Source organism: Oncorhynchus gorbuscha, unplaced genomic scaffold, assembly GCF_021184085.1.
Source record: "Oncorhynchus gorbuscha isolate QuinsamMale2020 ecotype Even-year unplaced genomic scaffold, OgorEven_v1.0 Un_scaffold_717, whole genome shotgun sequence".
Classification (NCBI taxonomy): Eukaryota; Metazoa; Chordata; class Actinopteri; order Salmoniformes; family Salmonidae; genus Oncorhynchus; species Oncorhynchus gorbuscha.
The window spans coordinates 264,156-278,717 of record NW_025745777.1 but is presented as its reverse complement, the minus strand read 5'-3'; the positions used below and the strand labels follow the sequence as shown (position 1 = coordinate 278,717).

Below are 14,562 nucleotides of genomic sequence, written 5' to 3'. Positions count from 1 at the left end.
CAGCAAACAAATTAATAAAATGTTTTTTTTTTTTTTTAAGAATATGATGAAACTTTGTTTGTTCCAAAGATTTTTCCTACAGATGAAATGAGATAATGTAGTTTTGTTTTGGGCCAGATGAAATCACGCCATTAGATTCTAACACGAACACGCCAACAATTTGACGGTGTTTTTTTGAGCAATGCCGTCATATCGTTGTGGGACTCTAACACACACACCATTAGACTCTAACACACACACCATTAGACTCTAACACACACACACCATTAGACTCTAACACACACACACCATTAGACTCTAACACACACACACACACACCATTAGATTCTAACACACACACACACCATTAGACTCTAACACACACACACACACACACCATTAGAATAATGTCCTTACTGTTTTCTTTTGTACATTGAAAATGTCAGTCTACAAGCTGTTTATAGAACTGCTGTCTGAGTCCTCAGTCATGGACTTAATGATACACCCCCACCAGGTCTGTCATGGTGATATAATCACACTGTTAATCAGACCCATGGGCCGTGCCCATCAGACAGACAGAGGGTAAAGTACTGTAGGTCTTTATTACACACACACCACTAGCCAGGACAAACGAGAGAAAACACTAGTCTCTCTCACACACACACACACTGTGTAACAGCATCAGTGACGGGTACAGGTGGGCTGTTCATATCCACACATGAAGTCGGGCCAGACAGAGTATTTAGGGATGAAGGGAGCTCTCCTCAGACACCTGGCCGCCTCCCGGTCACACCTGCACAGAATCTTGTCACATCTGTTCTTGAGAGACTCTAGAACCACCGGACAGAACACACAGTGTGGAATGTAGAATTCTTAGAATGCAATAGGACTAAATAGAATGCAATAGGACTAAATAGAATGCAATAGGACTAAATAAATGCAATAGGACTAAATAAATGCAATAGGACTAAATAAATGCAATAGGACTAAATAGAATGCAATAGGACTAAATAGAATGCAATAGGACTAAATAGAATGCAATAGGACATAATAGCCAGGACAAACAAAACTAAATAGAATGCAATAGGACTAAATAGAATGCAATAGGACTAAATAGAATGCAATAGGACATAATAGCCAGGACAAACAAAACTAAATAGAATGCAATAGGACTAAATAGAATGCAATAGGATTAAATAGAATGCAATAGGACTAAATAGAATGCAATAGGACTAAATAGAATGCAATAGGACTAAATAGAATGCAATAGGACATAATAGAATGCAATAGGACATAATAGCCAGGACAAACAAAACTAAATAGAATGCAATAGGACTAAATAGAATGCAATAGGACTAAATAGAATGCAATAGGACTAAATAGAATGCAATAGGACTAAATAGAATGCAATAGGACTAAATAGAATGCAATAGGACAAAATAGAATGCAATAGGACAAAATAGAATGCAATAGGACAAAATAGAATGCAATAGGACAAAATAGAATGCAATAGGACATAATAGAATGCAATAGGACATAATAGAATGCAATAGGACTAAATAGAATGCAATAGGACATAATAGAATGCAATAGGACATAATAGCCAGGACAAACAAAACTAAATAGAATGCAATAGGACTAAATAGAATGCAATAGGACTAAATAGAATGCAATAGGACTAAATAGAATGCAATAGGACATAATAGAATGCAATAGGACTAAATAGAATGCAATAGGACATAATAGAATGTAATAGGACTAAATAGAATGCAATAGGACATAATAGAATGCAATAGGACTAAATAGAATGCAATAGGACTAAATAGAATGCAATAGGACATAATAGAATGCAATAGGACAAAATAGAATGCAATAGGACTAAATAGAATGCAATAGGACATAATAAAATGCAATAGGACTGTATTTGTCACATTATCGATGGAAAATTGCCCCTTGGCTTCAGACCTGGAAATACAGCTTGTATCCACGGTTGTTACTGGTTACCACAGTCAGAATTGGCTACATCATAAACATACATGTGCTTTGAGCTCTTCATTTAAGGTTAGGGTTAGGCGTAATGATGAACCACTATCCTAGAGAGTGCTTAGGAGTACAGAAATACAGTGTTGCATTATGGGATGTGTAGTTCATACAGAAATACAGTGTTGAATTATGGAGATGTGTAGTTCATACAGAAATACAGTGTTGAATTATGGGATGTGTAGTTCATACAGAAATACAGTGTTGAATTATGGGGATGTGTAGTTCATACAGAAATACAGTGTTGAATTATGGGATGTGTAGTTCATACAGAAATACAGTGTTGAATTATGGGGATGTGTAGTTCATACAGAAATACAGTGTTGAATTATGGGGATGTGTAGTTCATACAGAAATACAGTGTTGAATTATGGGGATGTGTAGTTCATACAGAAATACAGTGTTGAATTATGGGGATGTGTAGTTCATACAGAAATACAGTGTTGAATTATGGGGATGTGTAGTTCATACAGAAATACAGTGTTGAATTATGGGGATGTGTAGTTCATACAGAAATTCAGTGTTGAATTATGGGAATGTGTAGTTTGTACCGCAGTTGGACATCTTGTTCTCACAGGTCCACTGGTATTTGTCCGTCTTGGTCTGACAACCCAGATTCTCAGCCTTCCCATAGCAACAGTCATGCTTGTGACAGCACCTTGTGGACAGAAAATAACACAATCGTGTTGCTGATGGGAGTTAACTCTGGTACAATTTCTCAAAGTGCTTTATGTAAATCTAGTCTGCTATACAATCCATTATGTGAGGACAATGGCTTTGGCTTGTGTTCTCTACAGCCTCGGACTATGTAGTAGCTCATCAACAAAAGCAGAATTCAGTCCATATTTTTCCAAGCTCAAAATGGAGGGTCTGAGAAACTATCTGTTGGCCATGGGACAGGAGACAGCAGGTCCGGATCTAGCCTTTTGGGGGGGTCCTAACCCGAGATTTGGTCAACTATTAGGCAAACTATTTGAATTTCAGCAACCAGAAAATGGCTGAGAGATTTCCACATATTGCACCTTTAATGATATCTGTGAGTGTGATTAACAAAATCAATTGGGGCCCCCTGGAGGTCAGGCCCCCTGGAGGTCAGGCCCCCTGGAGGTCAGGCGCCCTGGAGGTCAGGCGCCCTGGAGGTCAGGCCCCCTGGAGGTCAGGCCCCTGGAGGTCAGGCCCCCTGGAGGTCAGGCCCCCTGGAGGTCAGGCCCCCTGGAGGTCAGGCCCCCTGGAGGTCAGGCCCCCTGGAGGTCAGGCCCCCTGTGCACGTACCCTGAATGCCTAGCCACTATTTGGCCATGATTTTCTACAAGTTTACATACAGTTGAAGTCAGAAGTTTACATACACTTAGGTTGGAGCCATTAAATCTCGTTTTTCAACAACCACACCACAAATGTCTTTATGACAAACCTATAGTTTTGGAAAGTTGGTTAGGACATCTACTTTGTGTAAGACACAAGTAATTTTTCCAACAATTGTTTACAGATAGATTATTTCACTTATAATTCATTGTATCAATTCCAGTGGGTCAGATGTTTACATACACTAAGTTGACTGTGCCTTTAAACAGCTTGGAAAATTCCATAAAATAATGTCATGGCTTTAGAAGTTTCTGATAGGCTAATTGACATCATTTGAGTCAATTGGAGGTGTATCTGTGGATGTATTTCAAGGCCTACCTTCAAACTCAGTTCCTCTTGCTTGACATCATGGGAAAATAAGAATAAATTAGCTAAGAATTTTTGTTATAGACCTCCACAAGTCTGGTTCATCCTTGGGAGCAATTTCCAAACAGCTGAAGGTACCACATTCATCTGTACAAACACCATGGGACCACGCAGCCGTCATACCGCTCAGGAAGGAGACGCGTTCTGTCTCCTAGAGATTAACGTACTTTGGTGAGAAAAATGCAAATCAATCCCAGAACAACAGCAAAGGACCTTGTGAAGATGTTGGAGGAAACAGGTACAAAAGTATCTATATCCACAGTAAAACGAGTCATATATCGACATAACCTGAAAGGTCGCTCAGCAAGGAAGAAGCCACTGCTCCAAAACCGCCATAAAAAAAGCCAGATTATGGTTTGCAACTGCACATGGGGACAAAGATCGTACTTTTTGGAGAAATGTCCTCTGGTATGATGAAACAAAATTAGAACTGTTTGGCCATAATGACCATCGTTATGTTTGGAGGATAAAGGGGAGGCTTTCAAGCCGAAGAACACCATCCCCACCGTGAAGACTGGGAGTGGCAGCATCATGTTGTGGGGTGCTTTACTGCAGGAGGGACTGGTGCACTTCACAAAATAGATGGCATCATGAGGTATGTGTATGTGTAAAAGTATGTGGATAGATTGAAGCAACATATCAAGACATCAGTCAGGAAGTTAAAGCTTGGTTGCAACTGGGTCTTCCAAATGGACAATGACCCCAGGCATACTTCCAAAGTTGTGGCAAAATGGCTTAAGAACAACAAAGTCAAGGTATTGGAGTGGCCATCACAAAGCCCTGACCTCAATCCTATATAAAATTTGTGGGCAGAACTGAAAAAGCGTGTGCGAGCAAGGAGGCCTACAAACCTGACTCAGTTACACCAGCTCTGTCAGGAGGAATGGGCCAAAATTCACCCAACTTATTGTGGGAAGCTTGTGGAAGGCTACCCAAAATGTTTGACCGAAGTTTAAATCGTTTAAGGGCAATGCTATCAAATACTAATTGAGTGTATGTAAACACTGGGAATGTGAAGAAAGAAATAAAAGCTGAAATAAATCATTCTCTCTATGATTATTCTGACATTTCACATTCTTTATATAAAGTGGTGACCTAAGAAAGCATTTTTTTTTTACTAGGATCAAATGTCAGGAATTGTGAAAAACTGAGTTTAAATGTATTTGGCTAAAGTGTACGTAAACTTCCGACTTCAACTCTAACTGGATAGACTAATTTACCAATCGGAAAAATGTTAGCTGACATCTCTAATTCAGTGACTGTCAAAACAACAGGGAAAACGGCTGTTGTTCCACACAACCTCGAATTGTACACCTCTCACTGTACACCTCTCACTGTACACCTCACTGTACACCTAACTGTACACCTCCCACTGTACACCTCTATCTGTACACCTCTCACTGTACACCTCTCACTGTACACCTCTCACTGTACACCTCTATCTGTACACCTCTATCTGTACACCTCTCACTGTACACCTCTCACTGTACACCTCTCACTGTACACCTCTCACTGTACACCTCTCACTGTACACCTCTCACTGTACACCTCTCACTGTACACCTCTCACTGTACACCTATATCTGTACACCTCTCACTGTACACCTCTCACTGTACACCTATCACTGTACACCTAACTCACTGTACACCTCTCACTCTGTACACCTCTCACTGTACACCTCTCACTGTACACCTCTCACTGTACACCTCTCACTGTACACCTCTCACTGTACACCTCTCACTGTACACCTCTCACTGTACACCTCCCTGTACACCTCACTGTACACCTATCTGTACACTTCTATCTGTACACCTCTCACTGTACACCTCTCACTGTACACCTCTTCTAACTCTCAGCAGTGAGACACCGACTGAGTTCCTAAAATAAAATACATGTATTTGTTGGGTGGGGCCAAAAGCCACCACTTATGCTGATTATGTTGCTTATGCCTGGATCCGGCCCTGGCAGACAGAACATTACAGCATGAAATCACTGTTTGTAGATATTCACGGTCTGTGGATGTATTTAGAAATCAGAGTTGGTGCCAACCGGGTTTGTGCCAAGCCACGGCTTTAATTAAACCAGGGCTAAGTGCTGAGTCCCAGTAGACTTTTGTCCAGGGCCAACCAGGGCCTGGTCCAGTAGTAGCTCTGTGTGTGTGATGGTACTCACCAGTCAGCCTTGTCTCGGGGCCATCCCTGGCCTCCCAGCCCTGGTCCAGTAGTAGCTCTGTGTGTGTGATGGTACTCACCAGTCAGTCTTGTCTCTGGGCCATCCCTGGCCTCCCAGCTCTGGTCCAGTAGTAGCTCTGTGTGTGTGTGTGTGTGTGTGTGTGTGTGTGTGTGTGTGTGTGTGTGTGTGTGTGTGTGTGTGTGTGTGTGTGTGTGTGTGTGTGTGTGTGTGTGTGTGATGGTACTCACCAGTCAGCCTTGTCTCGGGGCCATCCCTGGCCTCCCAGCCCTGGTCCAGTAGTAGCTCTGTGTGTGTGTGATGGTACTCACCAGTCAGCCTTGTCTCGGGGCCATCCCTGGCCTCCCAGCCCTGGTCCAGTAGTAGCTCTGTGTGTGTGTGATGGTACTCACCAGTCAGCCTTGTCTCGGGGCCATCCCTGGCCTCCCAGCCCGCAGTAACATCCATACATGATGTAAGCCACCGCCGACCTCCCAGTGCTGCATTTAACGACGCCCGCCAACTCCAACAAGCCCCGCTTGTCCCGCCGCCGCCATCGCTCCGGTAACGGGGAGGTGACTGTCGGTGTTGTCGCTAACTCAGTCCCTTCGTAAGATCTGGTTATCCCGTCGATAACATGCTCTAAATTTAGATTGTAAAAGGTATTGTTAAACAAACGGTCGATGTATTCACTATAACCGCTGTGAGTGTGTGTGTACTTACAGAGAGACAAACACACACAGGCTACACTTTGCAACAAACTAAATTGATGTACAATTTGACGGCTTTGTTTTTTGGAGAAATGTTCTCATATTGCTGTAAGATTCTAACACGCACACGCCAACTTTCCCCTGCTCTGTAGGCTGTCCCAGACCAGACAACAGGCTGCTGTACAATGCAGGGATTCACCTGTATGACAAATACATATATAAAACTGATTTGTGTCTTACAGAATGAAAATCCCTTTTATTAATAGCCTATAGCCTTCTCCCCTTTGGGCATATGTGCAGCCATTCCAATTTACGCACAGCTTTTTTTTTTTGCTTTTCTGAAAATAACCACGCAATACAATTTGACATCAATGCTGTTGTTTAGATACAATTGTGTAAAACGACTTTCCTGAAAGTGACAGAGAACAGAACACTTACCGGAGAACAGAAGCAGAGCGAGGTATAAAGCAGACATCTCCATGCAAGCCACGCGCCGAGTAATGGTCTTCTGTTCTAGAACGCGTCAGTTTATGACCGCGTTTCCCAAACTAGGGCTCGCGACTCCACGTGAAGTCGACTGATATGAACATGGGGTTGCGGGAGCAGTGGCGACCATTCATTCAGTTTTGAGCCCCACATTTTTAGGACTTAGGAAAAATATATATATATATGTCAAATCACGTTATATCTACAGTAGCTTTGATTGGACTGATCATGTCAACATCTTACTGTCAAAATCGTAACTAGCAGTCATCATCATGACAGTCGACAATCTACTGGCAAATCCTTTTTAATCCTTGTCATATTAAGATAAATCATTTAGAGAAATTATCGGCCATTGAACATAAAGATTACACATCGAACTGGAAATCGCAAATTCAACAATGAATCGCTTTGAAGGAATAAGTAGCTCCAACTCCAAGCAAGATGTGATCAACCTTCAAAATCTAAATGAACCTTTTTCAAATCTAAAAGATCAGATGAAACCAGAGAGCGGCCTTAGATCATGGGAAAGGGCCAGAGGCCGCACATGACCGGGGCACTTGAATCGTTCCCACAGTGAATGGCTTGGCTCATTATGCGATGAAACCACAACACTATTGCAGAGACTTTGATAATACCGGTCGCAATTGATATGGTAAAAACTATTTGTGTTCAGGCAGAGGCACAGAAACTCAAACCAATTGCTTTTTTTCAGATAACATTGCTAAACGAAGTATTTATGTTCTGACTGAACGAATCAAAAACTCCCCAGTTTAGGCTGTCTAAATGGCTGTTAGCAGTGAGGGCCTAGATGCCCATGCGTTTGTTCGCTATACATGTCAGGGGATGCTATTTTCGATGAGATATTGTTACGTTTCACGATTCCCGAGGATGAATGGAAGAAAAACAGTTTCCATATGGGATCGAACAGATGGTGCTACATCTATGGTGGGACGGCGGGCAGGCCTCTGCGCTCCAGTTATCAATGTGTCTCTCTTTGCCATATGGACGCATTGTTATGGTACACTGAGAGCAACTGGCTTGAAAAGGGCCGAGTACAGAACTCGGAGATATACTGCTGCAGGTTACTTCGATTGTAAACTATGTACATCAAACCACATCCAGATACCCTGCCCTCTCCCTCTGAGTATTAATGACGCGTTCAAAACAACTGGGAACTCCGAACTGGGAACTCGGAAATCTCCGACTTCAGTGCGTTTACGACAACTGGGAACTCGGAAATCTCCGACTTCAGTGCGTTTACGACAACTGGGAACTCGGAAATAAACGAACTCCGTCTGTGGGAGAAATCGTTTTGAACGGTCATCCAACTCGGACTTCAAACATCTTTCTAGGTCTCCGAGCTCCGACTTTTTCGACCTAAATATCACTGACGTCATCATTTGACCTCGTATTTTTCCGAGTTCCCAGTTGTCGTGAAAGCACCATAAAACGATATGATATGATAGGCTGCCAGCTCATATATGCGTGAAGCTGGATTCAGTGGTCCCCTCTGCATTAAAACACATATTGATCCAGGTTGATCCTGACTTTGAGAAGCTTCGAGTCGACATGCATCAAGCACACCCATCTCATTGGCGCTGGTGAGATGTACATTACGTCAGACTCATTTGCAATTGACTGTCATAGCCCCACATTGAAGTATGTGGTGGTGAGTTGAGAATGCAATCAGAAATATTGTTAGAATGTTTTTCAATTGACTGCCACGGCCCCAAATTAAAAACGAAACATTGGCTGTTAATTACATCTGTTTTTTAACATGGTTGTGGTCGCGAGGATTTTCAGATATCAAAATGGGGCCGTGGGCCAAAACAGGTTTGGGAACTCCTTTTTTATTTAGGTTTTATTTAGGTTTGGGAACTCCTACCATAGGCGATAAAACAAATGGTTGACCCGGAAGCTGATCATACGCCAGTCCCCCGACCCGTTTAAGGCTAGAATAAATGTATTTCGATTTTAGGACAGGGGTTGAGGACAGCATCCACCCAGGAGGCGATACCTGTGATTCAATACCCCTTTCATGGTCATGGACACTGTCCGTGTTGGACTTAGTGGTTAGAGTGTAGAGGCGGCAGGTAGCCTAGTGGTTAGAGTGGAGGGGTGGCAGGTAGCCTAGTGGTTAGAGTGTAGGGGTGGCAGGTAGCCTGGTGGTTAGAGTGGAGGGGTGGCAGGTAGCCTAGTGGTTAGAGTGTAGAGGCGGCAGGTAGCCTAGTGGTTAGAGTGTAGGGGTGGCAGGTAGCCTGGTGGTTAGAGTGGAGGGGTGGCAGGTAGCCTAGTGGTTAGAGTGTAGAGGCGGCAGGGTAGCCTAGTGGTTAGAGTGTAGAGGCGGCAGGTAGCCTAGTGGTTAGAGTGTAGGGGTGGCAGGTAGCCTAGTGGTTAGAGTGTAGAGGCGGCAGGTAGCCTAGTGGTTAGAGTGTGGAGGCGGCAGGTAGCCTAGTGGTTAGAGTGTAGAGGCGGCAGGTAGCCTAGTGGTTAGAGTGTAGAGGCGGCAGGTAGCCTAGTGGTTAGAGTGTAGAGGCGGCAGGTAGCCTAGTGGTTAGAGTGTGGAGGCGGCAGGTAGCCTAGTGGTTAGAGTGTAGAGGCGGCAGGTAGCCTAGTGGTTAGAGTGTAGAGGCGGCAGGTAGCCTAGTGGTTAGAGTGTGGAGGCGGCAGGTAGCCTAGTGGTTAGAGTGTAGAGGCGGCAGTAGCCTAGTGGTTAGAGTGTAGAGGCGGCAGGTAGCCTAGTGGTTAGAGTGTAGAGGCGGCAGGTAGCCTAGTGGTTAGAGTGTGGAGGCGGCAGGTAGCCTAGTGGTTAGAGTGTAGAGGCGGCAGGTAGCCTAGTGGTTAGAGTGTAGAGGCGGCAGGTAGCCTAGTGGTTAGAGTGTAGAGGCGGCAGGTAGCCTAGTGGTTAGAGTGTGGAGGCGGCAGGTAGCCTAGTGGTTAGAGTGTAGAGGCGGCAGGTAGCCTAGTGGTTAGAGTGTAGAGGCGGCAGGTAGCCTAGTGGTTAGAGTGTAGAGGCGGCAGGTAGCCTAGTGGTTAGAGTGTAGAGGCGGCAGGTAGCCTAGTGGTTAGAGTGTGGAGGCGGCAGGTAGCCTAGTGGTTAGAGTGTAGAGGCGGCAGGTAGCCTAGTGGTTAGAGTGTAGAGGCGGCAGGTAGCCTAGTGGTTAGAGTGTAGGGGCGGCAGGTAGCCTAGTGGTTAGAGTGTGGAGGCGGCAGGTAGCCTAGTGGTTAGAGTGTAGAGGCGGCAGGTAGCCTAGTGGTTAGAGTGTAGAGGCGGCAGGTAGCCTAGTGGTTAGAGTGTAGAGGCGGCAGGTAGCCTAGTGGTTAGAGTGTAGAGGCGGCAGGTAGCCTAGTGGTTAGAGTGTAGAGGCGGCAGGTAGCCTAGTGGTTAGAGTGTAGAGGCGGCAGGTAGCCTAGTGGTTAGAGTGTAGAGGCGGCAGGTAGCCTAGTGGTTAGAGTGTAGAGGCGGCAGGTAGCCTAGTGGTTAGAGTGTAGAGGCGGCAGGTAGCCTAGTGGTTAGAGTGTAGAGGCGGCAGGTAGCCTAGTGGTTAGAGTGTAGAGGCGGCAGGTAGCCTAGTGGTTAGAGTGTAGAGGCGGCAGGTAGCCTAGTGGTTAGAGTGTAGAGGCGGCAGGTAGCCTAGTGGTTAGAGTGTAGAGGCGGCAGGTAGCCTAGTGGTTAGAGTGTAGAGGCGGCAGGGTAGCCTAGTGGTTAGAGTGTAGGGGCGGCGGGTAGCCTGGTGGGTAGAGTGTAGGGGCGGCGGGTAGCCTGGTGGTTAGAGTGTAGGGGCGGCAGGTAGCCTAGTGGTTAGAGTGTAGAGGCGGCAGGTAGCCTAGTGGTTAGAGTGTAGGGGCGGCAGGTAGCCTAGTGGTTAGAGTGTAGGGGAGGCAGGTAGCCTAGTGGTTAGAGTGTAGAGGCGGCAGGGTAGCCTAGTGGTTAGAGTGTAGGGGCGGCAGGTAGCCTAGTGGTTAGAGTGTAGGGGCGGCAGGGTAGCCTGGTGGTTAGAGTGTAGGGGCGGCAGGTAGCCTGGTGGTTAGAGTGTAGGGGCGGCAGGTAGCCTAGTGGTTAGAGTGGAGGGGCGGCAGGTAGCCTAGTGGTTATAGTGTAGGGGCGGCAGGTAGCCTAGTGGTTAGAGTGTCGGGGTGGCAGGTAGCCTGGTGGTTAGAGTGTCGGGGTGGCAGGTAGCCTGGTGGTTAGAGTGGAGGGGTGGCAGGTAGCCTAGTGGTTAGAGTGTAGGGGCGGCAGGTAGCCTAGTGGTTAGAGTGTAGGGGTGGCAGGTAGCCTAGTGGTTAGAGTGTCGGGGTGGCAGGTAGCCTGGTGGTTAGAGTGGAGGGGTGGCAGGTAGCCTGGTGGTTAGAGTGGAGGGGTGGCAGGTAGCCTAGTGGTTAGAGTGTAGGGGCGGCAGGTAGCCTAGTGGTTAGAGTGTAGGGGCGGCAGGTAGCCTAGTGGTTAGAGTGTCGGGGTGGCAGGTAGCCTAGTGGTTAGAGTGTCGGGGTGGCAGGTAGCCTGGTGGTTAGAGTGGAGGGGTGGCAGGTAGCCTAGTGGTTAGAGTGTAGGGGCGGCAGGTAGCCTAGTGGTTAGAGTGTAGGGGTGGCAGGTAGCCTGGTGGTTAGAGTGTCGGGGTGGCAGGTAGCCTGGTGGTTAGAGTGTCGGGGTGGCAGGTAGCCTGGTGGTTAGAGTGTAGGGGTGGCAGGTAGCCTGGTGGTTAGAGTGGAGGGGTGGCAGGTAGCCTGGTGGTTAGAGTGTAGGGGCGGCAGGTAGCCTGGTGGTTAGAGTGTAGGGGTGGCAGGTAGCCTGGTGGTTAGAGTGTAGGGGTGGCAGGTAGCCTAGTGGTTAGAGTGTCGGGGTGGCAGGTAGCCTAGTGGTTAGAGTGTCGGGGTGGCAGGTAGCCTGGTGGTTAGAGTGTAGGGGTGGCAGGTAGCCTGGTGGTTAGAGTGTAGGGGTGGCAGGTAGCCTAGTGGTTAGAGTGTCGGGGTGGCAGGTAGCCTAGTGGTTAGAGTGTAGGGGCGGCAGGTAGCCTGGTGGTTAGAGTGGAGGGGTGGCAGGTAGCCTAGTGGTTAGAGTGTCGGGGTGGCAGGTAGCCTAGTGGTTAGAGTGTCGGGGTGGCAGGTAGCCTGGTGGTTAGAGTGGAGGGCCAGTAACCGAAAGATTGTTGGCTTCGAATCCCGGAGCTGACAAGGTAAACGTCTCTGTCAAGGCAGTTATCCCGCTGTTCCCCGGTAGGCCGTCTCTGTCAAGGCAGTTATCCCGCTGTTCCCCGGTAGGCCGTCTCTGTCAAGGCAGTTATCCCGCTGTTCCCCGGTAGGCCGTCTCTGTCAAGGCAGTTATCCCGCTGTTCCCCGGTAGGCCGTCTCTGTCAAGGCAGTTATCCCGCTGTTCCCCGGTAGGCCGTCTCTGTCAAGGCAGTTATCCCGCTGTTCCCCGGTAGGCCGTCTCTGTCAAGGCAGTTATCCCGCTGTTCCCCGGTAGGCCGTCTCTGTCAAGGCAGTTATCCCGCTGTTCCCCGGTAGGCCGTCTCTGTCAAGGCAGTTATCCCGCTGTTCCCGGTAGGCCGTCTCTGTCAAGGCAGTTATCCCGCTGTTCCCCGGTAGGCCGTCTCTGTCAAGGCAGTTATCCCGCTGTTCCCCGGTAGGCCGTCTCTGTCAAGGCAGTTATCCCGCTGTTCCCCGGTAGGCCGTCTCTGTCAAGGCAGTTATCCCGCTGTTCCCCGGTGGTTAGAGTCTCTGTCAAGGCAGTTATCCCGCTGTTCCCCGGTAGGCCGTCTCTGTCAAGGCAGTTATCCCGCTGTTCCCCGGTAGGCCGTCTCTGTCAAGGCAGTTATCCCGCTGTTCCCGGTTAGGCCGTCTCTGTCAAGGCAGTTATCCCGCTGTTCCCGGTAGGCCGTCTCTGTCAAGGCAGTTTTCCCGCTGTTCCCCGGTAGGCCGTCTCTGTCAAGGCAGTTATCCCGCTGTTCCCCGGTAGGCCGTCTCTGTCAAGGCAGTTATCCCGCTGTTCCCCGGTAGGCCGTCTCTGTCAAGGCAGTTATCCCGCTGTTCCCCGGTAGGCCGTCTCTGTCAAGGCAGTTATCCCGCTGTTCCCCGGTAGGCCGTCTCTGTCAAGGCAGTTATCCCGCTGTTCCCGGTAGGCCGTCTCTGTCAAGGCAGTTATCCCGCTGTTCCCCGGTAGGCCGTCTCTGTCAAGGCAGTTATCCCGCTGGTCCCCGGTAGGCCGTCTCTGTCAAGGCAGTTATCCCGCTGCTCCCCCGGTGGTTCTGTCAAGGCAGTTATCCCGCTGTTCCCCGGTAGGCCGTCTCTGTCAAGGCAGTTATCCCGCTGCTCCCGGTAGGCCGTCTCTGTCAAGGCAGTTATCCCGCTGCTCCCCGGTGGCCGTCTCTGTCAAGGCAGTTATCCCGCTGCTCCCCGGTAGGCCGTCTCTGTCAAGGCAGTTATCCCGCTGCTCCCCGGTAGGCCGTCTCTGTCAAGGCAGTTATCCCGCTGTTCCCGGTAGGCCGTCTCTGTCAAGGCAGTTATCCCGCTGTTCCCCGGTAGGCCGTCTCTGTGTCAAGGCAGTTATCCCGCTGCTCCCCGGTAGGCCGTCTCTGTCAAGGCAGTTATCCCGCTGCTCCCCGGTAGGCCGTCTCTGTCAAGGCAGTTATCCCGCTGCTCCCCGGTAGGCCGTCTCTGTCAAGGCAGTTATCCCGCTGCTCCCCGGTAGGCCGTCTCTGTCAAGGCAGTTATCCCGCTGCTCCCCGGTAGGCCGTCTCTGTCAAGGCAGTTATCCCGCTGTTCCCCGGTAGGCCGTCTCTGTCAAGGCAGTTATCCCGCTGTTCCCCGGTAGGCCGTCTCTGTCAAGGCAGTTATCCCGCTGCTCCCCGGTAGGCCGTCTCTGTCAAGGCAGTTATCCCGCTGCTCCCGGTAGGCCGTCTCTGTCAAGGCAGTTATCCCGCTGCTCCCCGGTAGGCCGTCTCTGTCAAGGCAGTTATCCCGCTGCTCCCCGGTAGGCCGTCTCTGTAAATAAGAATTTGTTCTCGCCTACTTAAATAAATAAAAATGAAAGAATGACTGATTCAAACCGTCATGTGTCAGTTGTGACCAACTGACTGAAATTGTGACCGACTGAATAATATCGAAAAACAAATAATATCTACAAATAATATCGAGTATTTATTATGCAATATTATTTGTATTAGTCAGTCTCGCCTTGAAATTCGGCTGCGATACCCAAAACTCTGAGAAAGCATTGCAGTGGAGAACGAACCCGACCTAGCGGTCTCTGACAGTAATACCACAGATACGGCAGCTGCGGTTTTGCAGTTTGAGAGACAATCTGACAATTACGAAACCATTCATAACACGACAACCACCTTACTTTTTACGATGCAATACGTATCCATTTAGAACTATAAGCAATGGAGTAAATTCATAGTTTAAGACACTTGTGTTCTGATTGAATATTGAACTACTTCTACAATAAATT

The 14,562-nt window shown here is 48.0% G+C and overlaps 1 protein-coding gene across 1 annotated transcript; it reads right to left on the bottom strand.

The window, feature by feature from the left end:
* Positions 1 to 562: 562 nt before the first annotated feature.
* Positions 563 to 9,261, bottom strand: LOC124019902 (phospholipase A2-like). Its single transcript, XM_046335344.1, has 4 exons — positions 7,065 to 9,261; positions 6,330 to 6,558; positions 2,571 to 2,677; positions 563 to 809 (listed from the first exon to the last, which is right to left on the bottom strand). Exons 1-4 carry the CDS (start codon positions 7,105 to 7,107, stop codon positions 661 to 663), a joined length of 528 nt encoding a protein of 175 aa, XP_046191300.1. The 5' UTR covers positions 7,108 to 9,261; the 3' UTR covers positions 563 to 660.
* Positions 9,262 to 14,562: the final 5,301 nt, after the last annotated feature.

Coding starts and splice junctions, on each gene's coding strand:
- LOC124019902 (XM_046335344.1), bottom strand. CDS start 7,107: ATGGAGATGTCTGCTTTATACCTCGCTCTGCTTCTGTTCTCCG. Junction 6,559..7,064: donor CGCTCTGCTTCTGTTCTCCG/GTAAGTGTTCTG, acceptor ATCTAAATTTAG/AGCATGTTATCGACGGGATA. Junction 2,678..6,329: donor CCCCGAGACAAGGCTGACTG/GTGAGTACCATC, acceptor TCTGTCCACAAG/GTGCTGTCACAAGCATGACT.